At 41.4% G+C, this 21,295-nt stretch overlaps 1 protein-coding gene across 6 annotated transcripts in view; it reads left to right on the top strand.

Annotated features, from left to right (window-relative positions):
• XYLT1 (xylosyltransferase 1) overlaps positions 1-21,295 on the top strand; it is a 597,640-nt gene that overhangs the window by 211,683 nt on the left and 364,662 nt on the right. For all 6 annotated transcript variants that reach the window (XR_007901956.1, XM_051775893.1, XM_051775747.1 and 3 more), the window contains one exon: positions 20,570-20,650. Coding sequence is in view for 5 of the 6 variants with exons in the window: in XM_051775893.1 (XP_051631853.1) it covers positions 20,570-20,650 (81 nt within the window). In the remaining variant the exon portion in view is untranslated. The remainder of the gene's footprint in view (positions 1-20,569; positions 20,651-21,295) is intronic.

Below are 21,295 nucleotides of genomic sequence, written 5' to 3'. Positions count from 1 at the left end.
AGGTAATGTTCTCCTCTCCCTTTTTTTAGTACTTTTTCTGTGGAGGATAAGGGTTGTAGAAGTGAAAAATAACTAGCTAGGAGTCAATTATATCTTCAGCACCAAGCGTTGCCTGAATATCTTTATTCAGATGGCACCAGGCAGAGAACTTCCACACAACCACATGATAAGGCTCGTGATTTTGAGTGAAATTTATATTCTTTCTGGATTTACATCACCCAGATCTCACAGCTTCATTCCATAAGTTTACAACATTGTGCAAAAGTAGATAGTCCGTAAAAAAACCCCAAACCAAACGAAAAAAACAACCAACCAAAACAAAAAATCAAAAAAATACCCACCCCAAAAAAACCCCCAAGTGTCCTTAAACTGTTTGATTTAGGCTGTAAGAGTTATTAAGAAGAAGGAAACAGGAAATTCTCCGTATGGCTTCTGTTTCCCTTTATGTTGAAATAAATCAATGAAAGGGGAAGTAACTTTCTTGGACGATTTTCTGATGAGTGATGATATAACATGGTTCTAATATTCCTAGAAAAGAAACATAAAAGATGCTTCCACTGATTAGGTTTCTCCAAGGTCTCCCTCAAAGTATGAGTCCCTTCCTGAAGCTGCTACTTGGACAGAAATCTCACCACTGAGGTGAAAAATGAAAGTAAACATGAGGCCTTAGGAAGGACTCTGTGAGGACTGACAAAAGGCTTTATTGCTGGTGCCTATTTCTAAGCACTGTCAGAGAAATGCAGTGCATTTGGGGGAGAAAAATTAGGGAAGAGCACGAGTCACTGAGATTGCATTGGTATTGGAACATGGAGATTTGAATTAAGAAATCACGGTATTTCAAATTGCATCAGAGTTAAACACTTCTGGTGTCCAACAGAAAGAGACTTAACAGTTTTGACATATTATCCTTGTTTGTAAGGGAGAGTATGTAGTTCTCTGTCTATCTCCTGAGTTTTGGGAAAAGCTAGCTTGTTATTCCCTATCGGTCACTTCCCTGGTGAGGAATGCTGTATTGATGCTAAAAGATGAGCTGATGCAAGACCATAAAGGAGGAGGTAGGTGATGGCACTTTGAATGAAGATAAATTGTAAGAGAAAATTGCTGAAGGTCTGGTGTAGTACTAGACTAGTTCCAGCAGATGTGTCCAGTTATCCTGTGGTGTTGAGTCCACTCTATCCATCGTGTGTAATGCTGGGGCCATGACCTGTGGCAGTCTGAACTGTTCTTAGTTCAAACCACAGGGCCAGATGGGGTCAGCCGCTCACAGACATGGCCATAAACAATCCCAGGATTTGTTGAGTAGACTGTAGCCAGTTCAGTGTTAATGGATTCTTTGTAATAATGCCGTGGCATCTTGCAGTCATTCAAGCTCTGAACAAGTCCCATTCAGCTGGAGAAATTCCAGGCACTCGTTTCTTCAGAGAGGGAATTCTCAAAGGTCGTGGTTCTCCATTGCAGCTGCTCTCAGAGATGTGTGGTGGGCTCTCACCAACCAGGCAGCATCTGAAGTGCTCCCTTTTCTTTCTGTCAGAGTATTCTGTTACCAGAACTGAAGGAAATGTGCTTTCCCTTCACACCATGATGCACTTCAACAAAAAGTAAGAAGCCTTTTTTAGCGCTGCAACTTCAATGGCAGTGACTTATAAGTATTGCTAGAAATTTTTTAATATGGAGTATTACAGCTATAAACCCTGGAAAATGTTATCAAATACATATATGAGTCCATTTCATTTTCATAGTGGAGGAGCTATAAATTAATATTCTTTATAATCTTTTGAAAGGCATTACTCCTTGCATACCCCAAAGAGAGCTGGTTGTTTTTCCAGGAAATAGTAAATAGGGTGTTTGAGGGGTTTTTTCCTCTTCTTTCAGACTTCATGCCATGATTTGTCAGATAATGGGCTACGGGCAGTTTACACTTCTCTCACTGGTTAGTCATATTGCAGTGGGTTTTGCTAGGCTTCCCTGCATAACAACATATGAATTTTGTGGATTAATAGTTTTTATCCAGAGCTGCTTCATATTAAGCTTTCACTTCCCATCTGCCATGCCATCTGTAACACTGAAACCTTTACTACTTCTCTTCTGATAATAAAAGCTAATCCAGCCTTCTAAGTCAGAAAAACATATTCAGTATGTGGGGTTAATACTATATGATGAAGCCTAAATCTGTCCAGGGAGCAGTCTGGTATGTTCATGGGCTGCAGCAGAATTGCTAGGAGCCCTTCATACTTTGGAAGAGATGTCCAGAAGCAGATGTTAAGGATCATACTATTTAAAGGCACGGGGGAAAAAATATTAGAACTATTCATTTTGTGAAGGAAACAATTAAAAATGTGTAAAATAAAACCTATGCAGGCCAGGAAAATTCATATACCCCTATTATTCTTCCTCACGCCTGAATGCTTCATTTGTGGAGTCTGTAGGTACAGCACCTGGCACAAAGGAGGTCCTAATCCATGAGCCTCTCCTTGTTACTGCAGTAGAAATCGCTGGCCAATAGTCTGGATGTGAAGGTGCCTTCAACAAAAGTTCTGTGTTTCCTTTTAGCCATAAAGCAATATGTTATTTATTGGCCTAAGTGAAATAATGTGGTGAATTATCCAGCCTTGACTCCATTCAGCTCTGTTAAACGTTCTAAGCAGGAAAAGGACGGATGAAATGGCTAAAGACAAACCTCCACATGAAACTCTGAGGTGGGAGGTTGTGCAACTGCCCTTCCTTTAGCCCTGGGCTTGTGAATAAAAAAGAGCACATGCTTCCAGAGTTCTCAAGAAGTATCTCTCACAGTCATTGAATTCATAAAGAAATGAAAGAAACCAGCACCTTCCTTTGTTTTCCTTAACTTTTTAAATTTTAGTGGTATTTTTATTTATTTAAAGTCTTTTCTTTTGACAGTCTCTTTCAAAACCCTGTGGGAAAGCTATTGATGTCTTTAACCTCTTACTTTACATGGGTATCTATTTGCATTATTTATTGTCTCTGACAAAGAGCATAAAGTAGTCAACCTTATGTTCAGGGACTGAAATTTCACTCCCAACAAGGTGAACTATAGTAGAGCATCTATTCATGCTGAATGTTTAATGTGCATTGCAGGAGTCCTTGGATAATGTGGCAGGTGAAGTGTTGCACCACTTAAATTAAGAAGTTTAATGAGATCATTTAACAGTGAATGTCATGTCAGTGCTTACCTGGCCACAGAGCTTGTATAAAGAATAAACATAATGAAACATTTGAACTATTTATAATTTACAGTAAATCACTGAGCCTCAATCACCAAAGGGATCACCAAATCTAATTGCCAGCTAATGCTTGGTCTTTAATAAAGGTCAAGCAAAATTATTAGCAGAAGCTTGGGGAGTGCTTCAGAATAGTAAGAAAATAAAGTGTCTTGTTGGTGGAGCCAGAAATGCAGATGCGACTACATTTTCAATTATGAGCAATCAGGTATAACAACAGAACTTAAAATAAACCCAGTGAAACTACTTGTGTTTTGCTGCTTGATGCTTTCTTGTGATGAAGTTGTGTAGCCCTACTTTTCCAAAAGCCTGTATTGTGAAGACTCATTTGAGTGAGACACCTTTAATAGAGGTTTTGGTCTGGCACTTCAATGAAATGGGTGTCATAATACAAATAGCACCTGAGGTACTACAGACTTTGGGAAGTAAATGGGATGACCTGACTGGGACTGGTCCTTTAAACAGGTGCCAGTTTGGTGTAATTTATGGAGATCATCTTTGTCAGTTAGAATCACACTCAGAAATTAAGAAAAATGAGCTAGCAGAGAACTATTGACAGATTTGCTCCTGCTTCAATATGTAGTCCTTTGAGGCTCAAGGTAACATTGTTAATGCTAACAGCAATGTTCATCTAAAGATTTAGATGCTCCTTTAGAAACTTGAGGGGTGCCCTTTGATGCCAGACTCAAGCTGTCCGGCTGCTTTTGCAAAACTTCTCAACTTTTGCAGTGTGTAGGCTCGAAATGCAATATTGGAAATGCAGGAAAATTTCTTCCTAGAACTGAAACAAAGCACTTGGCTTTCACATACATCTCTCTAGCTTTGTGAGAAATGTCTGAGACACGGTTGTGCCCTCTCGATGGCTATGAATTTAGAAATCCCAAAGACAGCAGAGCTGATGAAAGCTGTTTAATGGCAAATAGGATCACCCAAAACATTGGCTAGAAAGGCATTTCCTATCTGTCTCTGTCTTAATTTGACTTGATTTAATTTAACAATTTTGTGTCTCACTAAGACTCAGACTTCAGAGCTGTCCTCCACAGATATTTCCTTCCTGGCATTGTGTAAGCTGTTGCTGGACATGAAAGCCTGGATAAAGGATACTGTTTTCAGGGCTGAATTTGACCTTACACCCCATGTGAAGCCACATGTTGCAATGCTGATCTGAAATGCAGGCCTTGTCACTAGAATAATGTACCAGGCAGTAGGCAAATAGTGCAGTGTTCTTTAAAGTGCCCTTTCAAATGTTATCCTGAGCTGAAGCACTGCTAAATCATATCTGTACATCTAGATGGGAGTGCAGCACAGGTAGCTTTTGCAGTACAACATCTGTTAAGATGCCAGTGCCTGAGGTTTTTATCTCAGTGTTGTCACTGACGCTGTATGTGGTTTTGTTTGCTCAGAATATCTTTATCTGGCAATCCAGATGTCAATCCACTCCTAATGCTTCACAGGGAATCTTTTTTCCTGTCCAAAAAGGAACTTTATTGGTGTTTTTCTAGAATCTGCATTCTCTGAGAATTTCAGATTTGCTTCTTTCTTTAATCCCTCAAATAACCTTTTCTCCTCTTCTTTCTTCCTTTTTTCAGCACATTAACTTGAGATTTATATATATTTTGAAGGTTATCTTTTTAGTTTGCTATTCCATTTCTCTGTTTTACTGATGAATTATCAGTGGTTGGCAAGGCTGTGGTTTTGTGCATGGTCACAAATGGGTGGGGTGAAATGTTGAAATTATTGTGGCTTAAAAATTTTATTTACATCTGCTGTTAACATAATGTTTTCTTCAAGCTGGCAAATGTTAGTGGTGGGAGACACACCCTTTCTCTGTGCAGCCACGGCAGCTGAGGTTACTCCTTCTGCCTCTCCTGGATTTAAGGATGTAAAGCAGCTTTTGCTTTTGGAGAATTGTCACATCTGCAGCTCTTTGTAACTTCTTTGGATATTTAGTACTTCTGAGATGTGCTGCATAGCAGCCTCAGTCTGGCAACAGGAATAAATGCACCCCAAACTGGAGACTGGTTTGGGTATCCAGACACCTTTACAGTGTGGGAGATTAAAGATGCATCAGTAAGGCACATTTTTAGCATAGGATTTTTACTCGAAGAGCCCCTGTACTTGGCAGCATGTTACCTTGTTGATTACAGTGCTAAACATTGAGCCTTTTATCTCTTGGTATGTGAACTGAAGCATCTGAGCCAGTGTCTCAGGCCGCTGTGGGGACTGCCTGACAGAAGGAAGCCCCAGATGCCAAGTTCTGCAGTTTGGTGGGCGCTGCAGTCCCCAAGCACTGCTGGGCTGCCAGGCTGGTACCCACTTCTCTTCTGGCTTGGCTCTGGGGCTGCTCACAGGGAGGTTCTCCAGCAAAGAGCCAAAGGGTTTTCATCTGTTTGCCATTTGCTTTCTGGGCACAATTTATTTTTTACTTATTTATGACTGAGAGAAAAGTCTGTGTGCTAAAAGAGAGTTAAATGTGAGTCTTCACTGGATACCATTCAGCCTGATCTGTAAACTATAAGAGCACAAATGTTGTGATAATGTGCACCATTGGTTCCTAGGCAACAGTTGCATTTTTTGTCTTCAGGATGCTAGAATAGTATCTGGAATAGTGTTTTTGTAAGGGTAGCCAATGTGTTGGGGCTGAGGAAAGCATTGAGCAGTATGAGGGATCTTGCCAGCTCAACTATTTCTTCTTCACAGCTCCAGAGCTATTTATGAAACCTGTTTTTTCATTTACGACTTGTCTTTGTGGACAAAAAGTGTGGGGTAACCAAGTCCTTTGTGCAGAGTGGCTCTAGTACTTTAAATCCATGCTTAGCAAAATTCATGATACTCAGTTGCTCACTGCATTCCTGGGAGAGAAGCTCCAGTGGGGTCTCAGTGTGTAGTGGGATGTTGATCACTAGAGAAATCTCAGGTGTGACCCTTCTCTCTCTTGTGCACTCTCCCACAACTTTGCTTCAAGTGGCTTTTACTCTGGATTAAGTGTGAAGTGGATAACAGCAGCTGCAGAGAGACAGGTGTCCATGTGGTGTTTACCTGGGTTTTGTGAGAACCTTTAATCTCTCTTTAACTTGGTTTGGGGTTTTTTTGTTGTTTGGTTGTTTGGGGTTTTTTTCCGAAAGTTCAGTAAAATCATTATCAAATTCCAAAAGCTAAAACTGCTTGAAAGAGGGAGACATTCCTATTATAACATTCCATTTTAAACATGCTCTCCCTTCGTGGTCTCTCTGAATTCTATAAGGAAATTAAAAATCTGCTGAAATTGCCATTAAGACACTTTTTTGTTTAGATTTCAGATACCACTTAAAATAAAACAGCTGCAAAATAATATCTGGTGGCAGTTCAAAGTGAAGATAACACAACATGTGCTATTATACCTTTTCCAAGTCACTCTTAAATAATTGCAAACCAAAAGGCCATTAAAGGGTGAGCCAAAATGTTGTTCTGATTCAGTCTCCTAGTAGTGATATTGAAATAGAGAAGAGAGGGAGAGATGGATAGATGAATTCTTCCCCTTGAAAAGAGGGCTAAAAATGTAAGTGTTGAATGGTATTTGCTGTTTAAGATTTTTCAGCCAATTGATACATAAATTCAGATCTTGTCCTGATATTAAATTATGCACTTTGACATTTTGTTATTCAGTAATACTGCATGTGAATGAGCTGAATGGATGATTTGAATGAAATACTTTGGAATGGAATTAAAGCTACTTTAGAGAGCAAGGGTGGGTGGCACAAGTGTACAGTCCCACCTGCCTCTTCCTTTACTTTGATCCAGTGGAAACTCCTTTTTCCCCAGAATTATAGTGCAAGGTAAGAGCCAGCTGGCCACCAGCTGCCTCACTCCCTGGGATTTATGGGGAGCACTGATGGGAAATACTGTATTTATTTGGACAGAAGCATCCAGTGTTGTTCTGTCTGCTGCTGTCACTCAGTGAAGTCCCTAAGACCACACCACGTGCTGATGCTCCAGTCCCCAGGCTCAGGAGCTTTGGGGTGAAGGAAGATGGTTGCAGGTGGGAAGCACTGAGATCTTCCAATGCACTCCCTTACATGGGAGTTGCTTAAGAGGCTTCTTAGTCTTTGTTCTCTTCTGTGGGGAACAAACCCCTTCATCGATCTGCAAGTGCTCCAGAGGAGGCCCAGCTCAGCTCTCACATCTCTGTCAACCAAAAGCAGCGTCTGTGGGCACTGTCAGTGCTGCAGAGCTTGGGTGGTTTGGAAGAGAGTAGAGCCACCTCTGTGTGTGATGTTCTTTGTCTTTTAAAGTTCTTTTATGGTCCTGACTAGTGTCAACTAGTCAAATCTTTGTATCTTGAGATACTGTGTAAACTTTGACCTGGCAGTGCAGAAATTCCAGACCTAAATTTTGCTATGCAGTCCCAACTAGAATTAGGGACTAGTTGGCTTTTACAGTTGCACTGTATTACAGTTGAATACTTCCTTTCTGCTTGTCCTGCACAGCACTGCTAGTCACAGTGCATTGATATGATACTTCTGAATCTCTCTATATAAATAGTGGTGCTGAATGCCGTTGACTGGGTTTGTGATGATCCATCTGTAGTTCCAGGCTGATCGGAGGGGATGAGGCCCTAAATGGTTTATTGTAACACACATTCCACTCTACCACACGCTGTTTAATTATATCCATCATTCAGCATTACTTGATGAACCAGCTGTAGGCACAAGCATCCCTAAGCTTTCATCAGGATAATTGCACTCTTTGCCACATTAGGAACTGGTTTGGGGCCAAGACTTTTCCAAATACAGAGTCAATCTCAGTTTAAAAGTTTGCTGCCCCAAACTAATTTCTGGCAAATAACCTTGCAACAGTGCCTTCTTGGCCAGCTGAAAACTAAAAGATCTGTAAATCCAAATTGGTTATTTGTGTCACATTATGGCTTTAAATAATTGGGGCAGCTTTGGAGGACATTTTAGCACCAACTCAGATAATTGTGTTCTGAAGATGTGATGTACCATACCAGTCAGGTGCAAGGTAGCTTCCAGATTATTTCTATGGCAGGGGCTTGCAGGGACTGTGGCTGTGCTTACTCTGTGAGGGTCAGTGTCACTGCTATACCTTTGTATAGGTGGTATTGTGTAGGCACTGAAACTGTTCCCACAGGGCTCAAGTCATGTTACAGGTGGCAGCTGCAGAACTACACCCTGATCTTTCTTCGGGATGAGAAACTGGTACATGTGGTGTGTCAAGAGATACCAGTGCTGGGTATCATCACAAAGTGCCTGGAGCACCCCCAGGTTCATGAACCATTGCAGCCCAGGAGAGGAGAGGCAGCCAGGACATCACTCCAGATCACTGCTACACAGTAGGGCCTGGCAGTGTCAGGAGATCACTGATGACAGACTGCCTTTTCTAGAGTCTTTTCTTGAGTTGAGGTGAACCACTGGTTCTCTTCTAGTCTCGGTATTAAATAAGACTGTTCTAGTTGTAGCTCTGTTAAGCACAGCAGTGAGCAGGAACATCAGCCTCCCACCCTCCCAGTAGTCTTCTCATCAGCCCCAGTTATGTCAGTTAATGGATCTGTAATTCCCTTTGCAGTTTTCTCACTCAGACATCCTCTCTGCCACATGTTTGTGCCCCATGTCCCAGCTCTGCATTCTTCACTTACTCCAAAACAGTCCCAACGAAGAGTAGGGCAGGTCATCAGCTGGCACTGATTGTCAAAATAAGATTATTGCTCAACCCAAATAAAGGTAACAAAATTTGACCTTCTGTTGTTAAAACCAATTAAGTTTCCTTCCATCAGCTCTCAGTTCATTATCCCTTTCACCCCCCAGGCCCTGTTCTTCCATCTTTTTAGGCTTGGTGCAGAATTAATGTTAAATCCCATTAGTCTGACCCCGTTTTCCCTGTTTTGCCTTCTGGTCCTTTGAATTGATGCACTCCGACAGGTTGATTCAGCAGCTCAGGGATCAAAAGGAGTGGCAGGCCCAGGAGGAGCTTCAGGAAGGGCCTGGTTTACAGTAATTCACTTTACTTTTAAATGAGTTTGTGAAAGGGCCTCAGCAGAGGGGTTTCATCGGGGGATGAAGAGCTCTCGACTTCACCGTGGCACAGAGAGCACCACACAGCCCTTCTGCTGGTGGAGTCCCACCACTCTTCTCTGAGGATAACTCTAGTTAGGAGATTAAAGCTGCCCATTGCATGAGTGTAAATTGCCTCTTTCTTTTTCCTTAGAAAGTGTGAGATGGGGAAAAAACAAGTTTTTTTACCCAGGTCCATCTTTCCCACTGCATCAGAAGGATCATCTGCTCTCAGGGCAGTGTCAGACTAAGTTGGCCAGATTTTGTGTAGGTCTGTGCTGGAAACTGGAGATGGCAAGACCCAATACTAGTATGACTAATTTATACATTGTGGCCCCTCAGAAAGGGCTCTCCTTCTCCCTTTTTCCACGGGCATGTGGTGGTCTCAGTTCCCTGCTGCTTGCAAGCTTAGTGTCAGTGATTTCCATTTCATCATTGACCTGAAGTTCCAGTGGCCACTGTGTTGTGTGACAGCATGGAATGTGAGCTTTGCAGAAGGTGCTGGACCTTCACATTTGGGAGCATGTGTGCTACGCCTTCACCTGCTCAGAGCCGCTGGGAGGTGGCCCTGCAAAGAGGGGCTGTGGTGGAGTGGCTTCAGTGGCGAGCTGGGCGTGCAAGGAGGGACGTTTTCACTGAGTCCTGCAGTGAACTGTCTTTGGTGTCTGTCAGGAACGCGCTGATTTTGAAAGGGGAAGAGAGGATTGAATGGCTTGCATTTCCTGGCATGGCAGATGTGTGAGGGTGGGGCGAGGGGGTGAATCACGGCCTGTGGGTGAGCACAGTCAGAGGGAGCAAGTTACGTTTGGGAAACTGAGAAATGACCAAAAGTTAACACTTAAGATGGAAAAGTGGCATCTTAACAACTGTATCCAGAAAAGCAAAGATTTCTCATGAGCCTTAAGCTGCAAGACTGTCACTGCTGATTGTGGAACACAGAGTCCACAATGATGGGCTTTAAATCCGAGTTGGATCCACCCCTTCCACACAGCCTGGCCCAGGCTGACACCCCTACACGTGTCACCCTCACATTATCCTCCTGCATGTGACAATGAGGACCCCAGCCCCAAGGTGAGGTGTCTCAGGAGGGCAGTGCCATGCACACAGCTGCCCTTCTCCACAGATGCTGGAGGGTCTCTGCTCTGGCAGGACAGTGGGATTGTACTCCCAGACTGACAAGACTGTGATCTGCAGGCAAAGCTTGCTATGATGAGCAGGGTGGAGAAGGCAGAAGCATTAATACTGCTTATGACTGAGTTTACTTCACATAAAACGTTCTCAAAGTTTCTCTCTTCCCACTTTCTTGGAAGAAAGTGAGCATTTTTTATTATAATTGCTCAACCTAATGAGCAAATCATTTTTCTTATTGACTTGTGCAAATAAAATTTCAGATGGATGCAGGAATGTACAAATTAAATTAAGTGAATGGTTGCTTTAAATCTATGCTCATATCTAGTTTTAATTTCTTCTCTTTTACACAAAACTCTCAGTAATTTAATTTTAGAGATGGTGAAAAAAATTGTAAAATATACACGGTATAAACAAACAAAAAGATCCCATTCAACCCAATATCGAGATTTTTTTTTCCTTTAAACAAAGTCTCACTAATTTGAGTAATGAACTTGATGATTTCTGCAGTTCACTCCACTTGCTTATTTAATCAGTGATTATTGTTTTCATCAAAATGGGATGTATCGTGTAGGCAGATGAGGTTGTACATGAATATGCAGAAGCAGACAAACACTGGGAAAACGCAAAGCAGGGAGCATCTTTCTGTACTAAATAAAATCCCAGTGCTTTGATAAAGCTAAAATTATATCATGTTTAGTTTTAATAATTAAATATCCTTGGGTATTAGCAGCTGGTTAGTCAAGTATTTCAGTACTCTTTCATTTATTTATTTTTTTCTTTAAGATACTTTTCAGCACATATTAAGATGTTTTGGTGAGATAGGATAGTCATGTCTGTCTTAACCATTTGTAGTGCTGCATCCTTACAAATGATATTCTGGCATCCCCAGGAGGATGGTTTGTGTTTGGTCCATCCAGAATTCATGTGTTAGCTTGTTCAATGTGGTAGTTTTCTGTATTGATCTCTGCATTGAGGCAGTGATTAGTAATGGAATGGCTTGTTATTGTAATAACAGGTAAAGGCAACTCTGTGAAATTATCTTGGCAAATACATTTCAGCAGCTGTTAGAAATGATGTAGTAACTGGCAGCAATTACATTTGCTGCCACTCTGACACAATGAATGGCCTTTTGGAAAGAAGTAGTTGCTCAGGGATTTTTCCTATGGAGAATTACCTACAATGAGACATGTGAGCAAGGAAAAGCAGAGCAGTTCTCAGAGTGATGGGAAGACACTGCTTATATTCGTCTATTAATATGCTGTCACACATGCTAACAACACATTTTCACAGCCTCTAGACTGGGAAACACCACAAAACCTTTGTTATGATTTCCCACAGCCTGTTCCAATAACAGAGAGCTGGGTTTATGGTCTGGCTTACACTGGCATAAACTGAGTGCCCTGCATTGATTTTGGAGCATTACAGATACGAAAACAGAATGAAACACTCTCCTTTGTGTAGGGCTTTATCAGTGGGAAAGAGGGTAGAAAAAAGTACTTTTTCACTGATTAAAGCACTTGCAAGAAGGAACTTGTCTCACTATTGAGGATTCTAAAAATATTAGTATTTTAAGGAACAAAATGTGTTTAATTTTTGTACTGCTTTCTTCAAACATGCACTTCATAGAGGGATGGGCAGAAAGAGCATTTACCAATTTTTCTGTCACTTCACAAGTTTTTTTCTAGAGGGAGAAAACCCTTATTGTCATAAAAGTTTTTAAATAGAAATATGCTGAAAATGAGAGATAATAACACTGAAGACATTGCGTTTTTTTCCTGGTAGGATTAAAACTAAGTAAATAACCTCATTAAATTTAGGCATTCTGAGCATGAATCCTCTTTAAACATGCATCTCAATGTAAATATCAATGTGGCTTAAAGGGGTGTAGCTGACCTCTTCAGGTACACTGCTGCTTCCTGCTCACTGTCTATCAAAGTGATCATTTACGTCAACACTCAACTTCCCTGTTGATGGAAATGAAAAATATGATAGACCTTTGACAGTGTAATATTAAAACAGCCTTTCTGTGCCAAATTGTCAGCAGATAGTGTGTGTTCATTAGCTTCACACTCTGCATTCAATCAATCCTTACACTCTTGATAGAAGAAGGTTAAAAACGTTCGAACTTGGACTTGTTGATGTCATCCCCCTAACCAGTGCATTTTTATAATGAAAATCACAATTCTTTCCATTTATACTAACCACAGGTACCTTGGAAAGTTGCTGACTAAAGTGTTAATGGCAGCTATTAGTGGAAGGCCAGCTAAAGTGACTGGGAACATTGGCCTCATTGTGCTTTGTGTGAACCCATCTGCCTGCATGTGGCAAGTTTCCCATGAAGTTATTCCCAGTTTGGGCAAGCTCACCTGCCCCTGCCTGCACTGATGCTTCTCCCCCCTTTGTATCATTAATTTGGGAAGAATTCAGCTTGAACCAGAGGGATGACTGTTGTTGGCTTGTCTTCTGAAAGCCTGCCACGTGGCATGGAGAGTAAATATAGACAAGAACAAGTAATTGGTTGTGCTGCTCAGGGGAGAGCAGAGCTGAGCTGAGCTGGAGCGTTGGTGCCAAGGATCCTGGCCTGGCTCTGGAAGAGCAGCTCTGCCCCTCCATGGACCCACCATGGATCAGAGTCAGACACCTTCCACTCTGCTGCTGGAGGGTGTTGCATCCTGTCTGCAAAGGCAAAAGAGACCCAAACCACATGTATTGCTTACCCCTTGCATGCCTGTTAACCACAGCAAGGGTGAGGATATTTAACCATTGACCCCACCAGAGAACAAAAATTAAAACAGATTTTATGTTAGGCTGGTTTTTTTCAATTTGTAGATTTGGGTTGGTGGGATCAAAAGCCAAAAAAGGCTGGAAACGAGCTATAAATGTACCAGAGCCATGATAAACAGACTCTAATATGACTGCACAAACTGCCTGTTCTCCAGGCAGACTGGAGTGGGAAACAGGCAAACGTGGCAGCTCTCTCTCATAAATAGCTTTCGCAAGCCCACGAACAGAAACTTGTGCTTATGAACATGACACGACCAAAACCAACAGGAAATCTGCTGACTCAAGATTGGAACCTTAATTTAGGAGAGTGGCACTTGGGGACATGGTTTAGAGGTGGACTTGGCAGTGCTGGATTTGATGATCTTAAAGGTGTTTTTCAAATTAAATGGTTCTATGAGTCCATGTTTGGAGCGAAGATAATGCTGAGTAAGCATAGGAGGCTATGAATCTCTGGGCTACTTATCAAAAAATGCTAAGTGTTTTAGATCAGACTGTAATTTACAGACTCTAAACCCCACATTGCTGTCTTTTCACTAATCTGCATTATTCTGATTTCGAAATATGAATAATGGGAATGCCAGCAAGGCTTGATAAACAGTTTTTGCCAGCACTGATAGAAATGAGCATTCTTTCATACATGCAATTCAACTAAACTGACATCTCTTGTGAATGTGGTGGGAAAGGATTTTGCTTTACTACAATATATACCTTTAACAAGTTTTCTAGCCCTTATCTGAGTTAGTCATACATCTCTGCCTTTACTTCGAAATATTTGTTGGAAATAGGCAATTATAGGCCTTTCTAGCAAAGGCTATCTGTCAGACACTGGAGTTCTGGACCAGCAAGATGCAAAAAATAAATAATGGTGATGATGTGCTGATGATTCATATACTTAAATAGAAAAATAAATAGAAAATTGTTTAACAAATCAGGGTAAAACATTTTCTTCCTTTCTATCAAAATACCTCTGAGTTGAATGCATCAATACGAGGTTATTTGAAGTCATCCTGCATGTAGCTGATTTTCTTTGATTATTTTCATGTGTATCAGGTCCTGTGCAGTTGCACATTTCAAAGGTGCTTCAGAAGCTTTTGTTATTCTTGTGTTTTTCAGTGCATTTGTACTTGATAAGCATAGTAGCAATTGCATACAATTAGATTTATGAAAGGAAAACCAATGTATTCCATAGTTTGATTGTAAAATACAGTAACTTGCTTTGTAACTTGCAACTTACAGTTGTTTTAAAATAGTGAAGGAAAAAAGAGCTGCATATGACATGGTATAACAGGGTAGTGTTTTTCTTATTTCTTTATTTTTTACTGCACCAGCAGGGATGCTCAAAAAATGTCATTGTCACACAAACGAATTCTTAAGATCAATTCAAAGGTACTCCTTCGACTGAGGGGATTTTTAAAAAATGTTTTGTAAACATAAGTTAAGTTTGTAACATAAGTTAAGTCTTAAACCATTGGTGTGATATATCTGTGGTAGAGATAGACAATCTGAGTTAGAACTGGATTTCCCTCGCTGGAAGTCACCTTAATAAGTGTACTTGTGTGCCTGAGAGATCTAAGATTAGTTGAAGGACAGCTCTCAGCTCTTAATCTTGTGTGTAATCATTGCACATGCTGCTTCCCAGCACATGGACATGTAGGTCCTTACCCATGAAGTAATTTATGAGAATGCAGTGTGAAAGTTGCATCATTTCAGGAGAGCTCCAAGTGTGCTACAGTTAAGCACATGCTGTTAAGTGCTTCACCAGATCAGAGGCACTGTGATTGCACCGTGTATGGTGTGTTTGATAAGATCCTGGGTGTTTTAAATGCTTGTGTTGAAATTGCACTATAAAATAATTGGAAATTGAGTAGTTTACTTTTTGCCTAGTGAATATTTAAGGAAAGTCAAAAGCGACAAGTTACGAAGTTTTAATGAGTGCATGTGGTGAGTATTTTATTATCATAAAAGCTGTAGGGTTTATTAGCTGATATAGGGCTAGAGTTTTTCATTAGCCAAGGGCTTTTCAGGGTTTCATGGGATATAGCTGAAAACATTCCAAACAAATGAATATTCTATTTTAGAAGAATAATGAGACATTGAGGGTTTTTATAGACTCCAAAGTTTGCTAAACCAATATCTCTAATTAGATGGAGAAACTCTCTATAGAGGCTTTGCATCAGCAGCAGTACACATAGCAAATGTTTTAAGCATTTACATATCAAATACTGCTGGCAGCATTTTGGCAGCAGTCCAGAGCTGTAGATAGTTTTAATCACATTTGTTCATTAATCCTTGGTGGAATTCTCTTATATGGTCTCTTTAGGATTTTCATTTAAGCATGCTGCTGCTTCTCAGCAGTGGGCTTATTTATTTATTTTATAAATGCCATCTGAAGCCTTGAATTTATAGAAAATAGGTTGTGGAGTGGCTCAGGAAGCAGATGATGGAGTATATTCTTTTTTTCTCAGTACATCTCCTTTGTACCCAGGCATTTATGTACTCTCACTAGGAAGAGATTTATTCAACAGTCTGACATTTATAAAAGACTTTCACTCTTTTTTGACTATGTTAGTTCTTTTCTTTTCCATAGGAAACAGACAATGGTTGAATGGGAAGCAGTAATTGAAAGTACAGCAAAGATGATTGTATTGCTAATAAAATGTCTTGAGAATCATACAACACTGGCAGAGCTGCACCGAGAGTAGCTGCATCCCGTGTGATGACTGATCAGTGCCTGGAGCATCCAAATGCAGAAAGCTGATGCTTTGAAATACACAGGTGCAACTTCCCAGCCCAGATGGCAGCGCTGGTGTTGGAGCAGAACTCTAATCTCTCAAGTACTCCAGCGAGCTGAGCTGCCAAGGCAATAGTTTTCTTCCATTATCTTGTTCCTCGGTTAAACCTGACTGGAAAGACAAAACAAACCATTTAAGACAACACCGTTGGAAAAGCTGAGGTGTTAACAGTCACCTAGAGCCTTCCACATGCAGTTGGCCTCTGAAATCATATCAGTTGTTCTCATTTTTATGACACACTTTAGGAATGACTGTTGTTATAGGGATCAGCTTCGCTGAGAAATGCCTGCCATGCTAATATTTGTTCTGTGATGGATAGCAAAGGCTAAATATAGCCTTCCCTTTTCTTTGCATTTTTAGATGGCAGAGTTGAATTTTTTTCTTAGTACAGCCAGGGTAAGGCTGCTCTGAGCCTCCCCTTGCACTAAATTGCCTTCAGAGAGGGAGGGGGAGTTGGAAGCATCAGTGAGAGGGTCAGGCTGCACATCCAGGGTCTGAAAGCTGAACCCTGCAATGAGAGGGTTTTTTTCCTGTATTGTTGTGCTGCATTTGTGTGGTTGATCATCTTGCTGTAAGTGTTCCCTTCAGGAAGAGGTCTTTTGCTTTTTTCTGTTGAATCATTCTGCTGTTGTATCCTTTTGTTAGGTTACCTGTGCACACACCCCCCCCCCCACATGTGTGCCAGCAACAGTGAAAGGGCCAGTGCAGGTCGGGTCCCTTACTGGAGTAGGAAAATCCCACCCAGCCGCACTGCCAAGTGCTGCCACGTCCCCAGCAGAGGCGGGAGCGAAGCTTTCAGAGTGCACTGGATGCTATAGGGGTATGTGGGAATTAGCAATAATTCTTCCCTATCTCCTGGATTGCTCTCCTTCCTCCCCAGCTCCTGTGGTGGTGATGCTGGCAGCTGCAGAAGCTGGTGAGCCAGTCTGAGCACATCCCCTCCTTGCGTAGGAGGGAGCAGGCAGCAAGGCAGGATAGCCTGGGGTAAGAATAGCCAGGAAGGGAACTCTCCTAACACAGAGGTCTTGGAAGCGATGGCACCTCTTTGTACTTTACAATGCTGTGTAAATGAATATTAAATTAATAATTTATTGAGATCAATGCGCTTAAACATAATTATGAAAATTTATTGAAAAGAAGGTAGCAAAATTCAAGGCACTCACCTCCTCCACTTCCAGGCTCTTCTGTGCACAATGCATGTTTAACCATGAAGTAATATCATGCTTAACTCTGAGTAGATCAGTTTGCCCCAAAATTCCAGTTTTCTTCTCTAGGGACCTTCTAGAAATAGTTTCTTGGCAAAGAGCTGCCACAGTTGCTGTGTCTGGGCTCTGTAGGGCTGAACCCTGGGAAGGGAAACTGTGGAGATGAGTCAGGCAGGTAAGGGATAGCAGTCAACTTCACTGGGGCTATTCATATGTCAAAACTCTAATTTTGACCCTAGCCCTGAGCTGAGCCCCAGCCCAGGGTCTCAACCGTGTCCCCAGGTTGAGCAGTGCTGTGGGTTGAGTCACTGGCAGCCCTGGAGCTGCTTTTGCAGCCTCTGGAGCCCCACTGCCTGCCCAGCCGAGTGCTCCCACCTTCTGAGCTCAGCCCTGCAGGGGCTTGGCTGAGTTTTGCTGAATGGCATCTCAGCAGGCAGGCACAGTGTGCTGCCCCTGCTACCTCTGTCCACCCTTGCTGCAGGACAGGAGCTGTAGGACCTTAGTGAGGTGACCTCAGCAAAGGTCTGGGAGAGATGGGCACCCCCATCCCAGCTGGCAGACCTGCCCTTGCTTAACACCAGATCTACATCAGTGAAGTCAAACAAGCTTTGTTTCCCCCTCAGTTTTCACTTGTCATCTTCTCATGGAAACCCTCCTACACGTGCAAGCTTTCTCCACACTTGGAGTTCACTGGAGGATTAGTTTCCCATTTCTCTCTGTGCTGCAGACCTGACTCTCAGACTGTCTACACTGACACCATCCTCTCTCCCTGCTAATGATACAGGTAACCAGCTGACTAATCCTTCTCCCTGGTGCCTCACCCTCTGGGTGAGTTTAATAATAAAAGGAAATAAAAGTGGTTGCTGTGTGGATGCATCCATCAGCCCCAGCCTTGGGCACCACCTGAGGAAAGGCTTTTTCCTCACTCTGTATCCGTGCTGTGTTACACACTGGGGAGACTGATAGGAATGTAATATGTATATCAATGTATTTTAATCAGTAGCAAGAACTACTCTCCCTATTCCCATGGCTTTCTTATTTCCTTCTTAGGAAGGCTATGTTGCACTTGTTACTTTCTGTTATACTGTGATAGTTAGTAAAAGATTTTATGCCAAATTTATGCTCAGTGAATTATCCCTAAAACTTGCAGAGCTATAGCAGAATTTAATTTGGCAGTGTGGAGTTGATGTTGCTCCCAGTAATGTCTTCAGCTGAAAATCTCAGCTTTCAATTGCCTTACTTAGAGAAAAAATAGGCCCATGTCTCTAGTCTTTCTCAGAAGGAGTGCCAGAGGCACTGCCATGGCAGAGAGACTCTCTGCTGCTGTATGTGAAGAAGTGTGGCAGCAATCTGTGCCAGAGGCATTTAGGAAATCTACCCCTGAAGGCAAAGTTTTCTGAAAGGTGAGGAGTATTTTAACAAATGCATTAACGTCTGTGGCATGTTCAGTACCTTTGATTTTCTTTTTAAGGTCTTGTGGTGGAGTAATTCAGAGGTGATGTGCAGCATCCTCCTGATACTGGGGGCAGAAGAGGCAGTTTGAATGAAAGCTTAATAGAAATTCAGTGTGCTGTCATGCTGAGCACGGAACTGGTTGACTGCATAAATCTAAATGTCAAATATCTATAAAGTTTTACTAAATGGAAATAGGATGTTTTAGTTCCATGTTGTCAACACATGAAAAGAAGCATATTAATTGACAAGGAGAAAAACTCTGTATAAGTTCTTTTAAAAAAAAAATTAAAAATATTCAAAGTAGGACTAAGATACCACCAATGTTTTCAAGAAGAGGAAAATGTCAATTATTGATTACTTTGAGAGCTAAACATCATTTAGGCATTTATAAGGATTGTCTAAAAACTGAGAAGCATTGAGAAGTTTCTATGGCAGCCCCAAGTCTCAATACATTTGGTAGAGCACTGCTGAACAGCAAAATATAGCTTGGCGAGCAATCTAGAAATTATATTTTATTGAGTGATGTGTATTGTTACTTTGGTTGATTTGATTTTTATCCTGTAAGAAAATTAAAGCTCAAGCACTTCCAAAGTTGGTTATATTTCTAGAGATCATCTTTGTGTGCCAGCTTTTACCTAGAAACTCATCCGAAGATGTCAGCCATTGAAACCATTTCATGTGGAAGCATTGCTAAGTAAATTCACTAAATGCCTATTCATCCCAGTAAGATGGAGAGTCACTGGAGCAGCAAATGTGAAAATCTGTACAGCTTACTATACAGAAAGCAGTTTTCTGAGGTTGCCAAACTGAGATGCAGAGTCTGACCCTGGGAGGTATTACAGCTCCCATGAGTGAGCGTAGGAGGAGGGTCTCAGGCTCCTGCAGCCTGGTCTGTCAGGCTGGTTGATAGACAGATAATTCATTTAGTCTAGATAAAATCAGTGAGATTATGAAAATAGTTTAGTTGGCTGATAAGATTTCCAAGTCGTTGCAGCCTGACCTGAGAAGTTAATGCATTTTGTACAGGATTTTGGTTTAACTTGGTTTTCTGTGCCTTATAATAATGAAATGTTTTCAATATACAGTATTATTGACAGCTGTTTTATCTTGAGTTTTCTGCCATCAGCTTCATTACAGACCATTGCTTAAATGCTGTTGTATCTATAAAGTTGTGGTTTTGAATGCAACTCAGGAGATTAAGATCATTTTAATGTGATTTATTCGTTTTTCCTAAATATGCTGACCTAGATAAATAGAGAACATTTTTGCTCCATTGTTAAAGAAATAACAGACCACAAAAGCTGTCAAGCATAAATACATTCTTGGACATGTCAGCTGAAATTTTGAAAATACTGGTGTCAGATTGCCTGTCACACTAATTGGAGTTAACCTTCTAAATTCCTTTGTTCCTGTTAATTCTATTGACATTTTGACACCAAAATTTTCCAATTTATGCATTCCAACCTTGGCCTCTTCTCTATTACAAGAATGAAAACAAATAAAGTGCCAATACTTAACCAAACTCCCCAGGAAATATCTAGCAAAGCATGTAAAATGGGACTATTAATGCAGTCATCTCACAGCTGGACTTTCATACTTAAAAAGTGTTGAGCAGTATTACTTAATACCTACTCTGTTACAGTGCTTAAAATACCTGCCAAAAGTTGATAAGAAATTCGTTAAGATGTAATAAAGTTGTGGTTCCTTCCAAGTACATTTTAGTGAGTAGAGGAAGCAGCAGATTGGAAGTTTTAGCAGATTTTAGCAAGTTTAGCAGCAGGATGGAAGTTTTTTTCAGAAACCACCTCCTTCAGTCTGCAGATGGTCCCCAGATGAGAACAATAAGTCTATAAATTGCTCTAGGCATAGGGGTTTTCACAGTGTAATTTGTGCATCCTTTGTTCTCTCTCTTGCAGGACCAATGACCATCTCGTAGCATTCCTGTCCAGATACCGTGATATGAACTTCTTGAAATCCCACGGGAGGGACAACGCAAGGTACGCTGGCCCTTCCTTCACCTTATTTTAACCATGGCACTGAGGATTCTTGCACAGTGATGGTTTTCCAGTGTTTACCTGAGTCAGTCAAAGCGAATGAGGAGGAAAACCTCTTCTGAGGACAGTTGTTTATTGGTCCAGAGTGACTCCTTCCCAGAGTCAGTTTGCAAAGATGCTTTTTTGGAGAAAGAGACATTAAGCAGAGTGATGCTTGTTTTGTCCTTGGGGCTTGGTACAGATTGATGTTTTGTGAGCTAGCAGTCATTGCCTACACTGCCCACTTGTCCCAGCCACCCTGGTGACCAAGACCTGTGCTAGCTGGAGTCTGCAGCAAAGCCTTGTGCAAGCAGAGCCCCAGCTGTGGGAGCTTGTAGCAGCCTGCACATACTAGTTAGAGTGAGGACAGTGGCTGGAGTGTATCACACTCTACTAAAGTTTTGAGATCCTTGACTTAAACTCCATCTTCATCCACCCATGAAGAGGTGTCAGGGAGAAGAGAATGTGCTGTGTTTTCTCACTTACCATTGTGGTTTGAGGGAGCAGCAGTGACCAAACACCATGTTCCAAAGATCTAACCAACCTGTGCAGATCAAAGAATTTTCCCATCTGACTGTAGTGGTTCTATTTTCCTATTTATTGATAGTT

Source organism: Manacus candei, unplaced genomic scaffold (genome assembly GCF_025592945.1).
Source record: "Manacus candei isolate 608988 ecotype Guabito, Panama unplaced genomic scaffold, ASM2559294v1 h1tg000002l, whole genome shotgun sequence".
In the NCBI taxonomy this organism is placed as follows: Eukaryota; Metazoa; Chordata; class Aves; order Passeriformes; family Pipridae; genus Manacus; species Manacus candei.
Note: the sequence above shows the minus strand (reverse complement) of the source record. Positions and strands in the feature narration are given on the sequence as shown.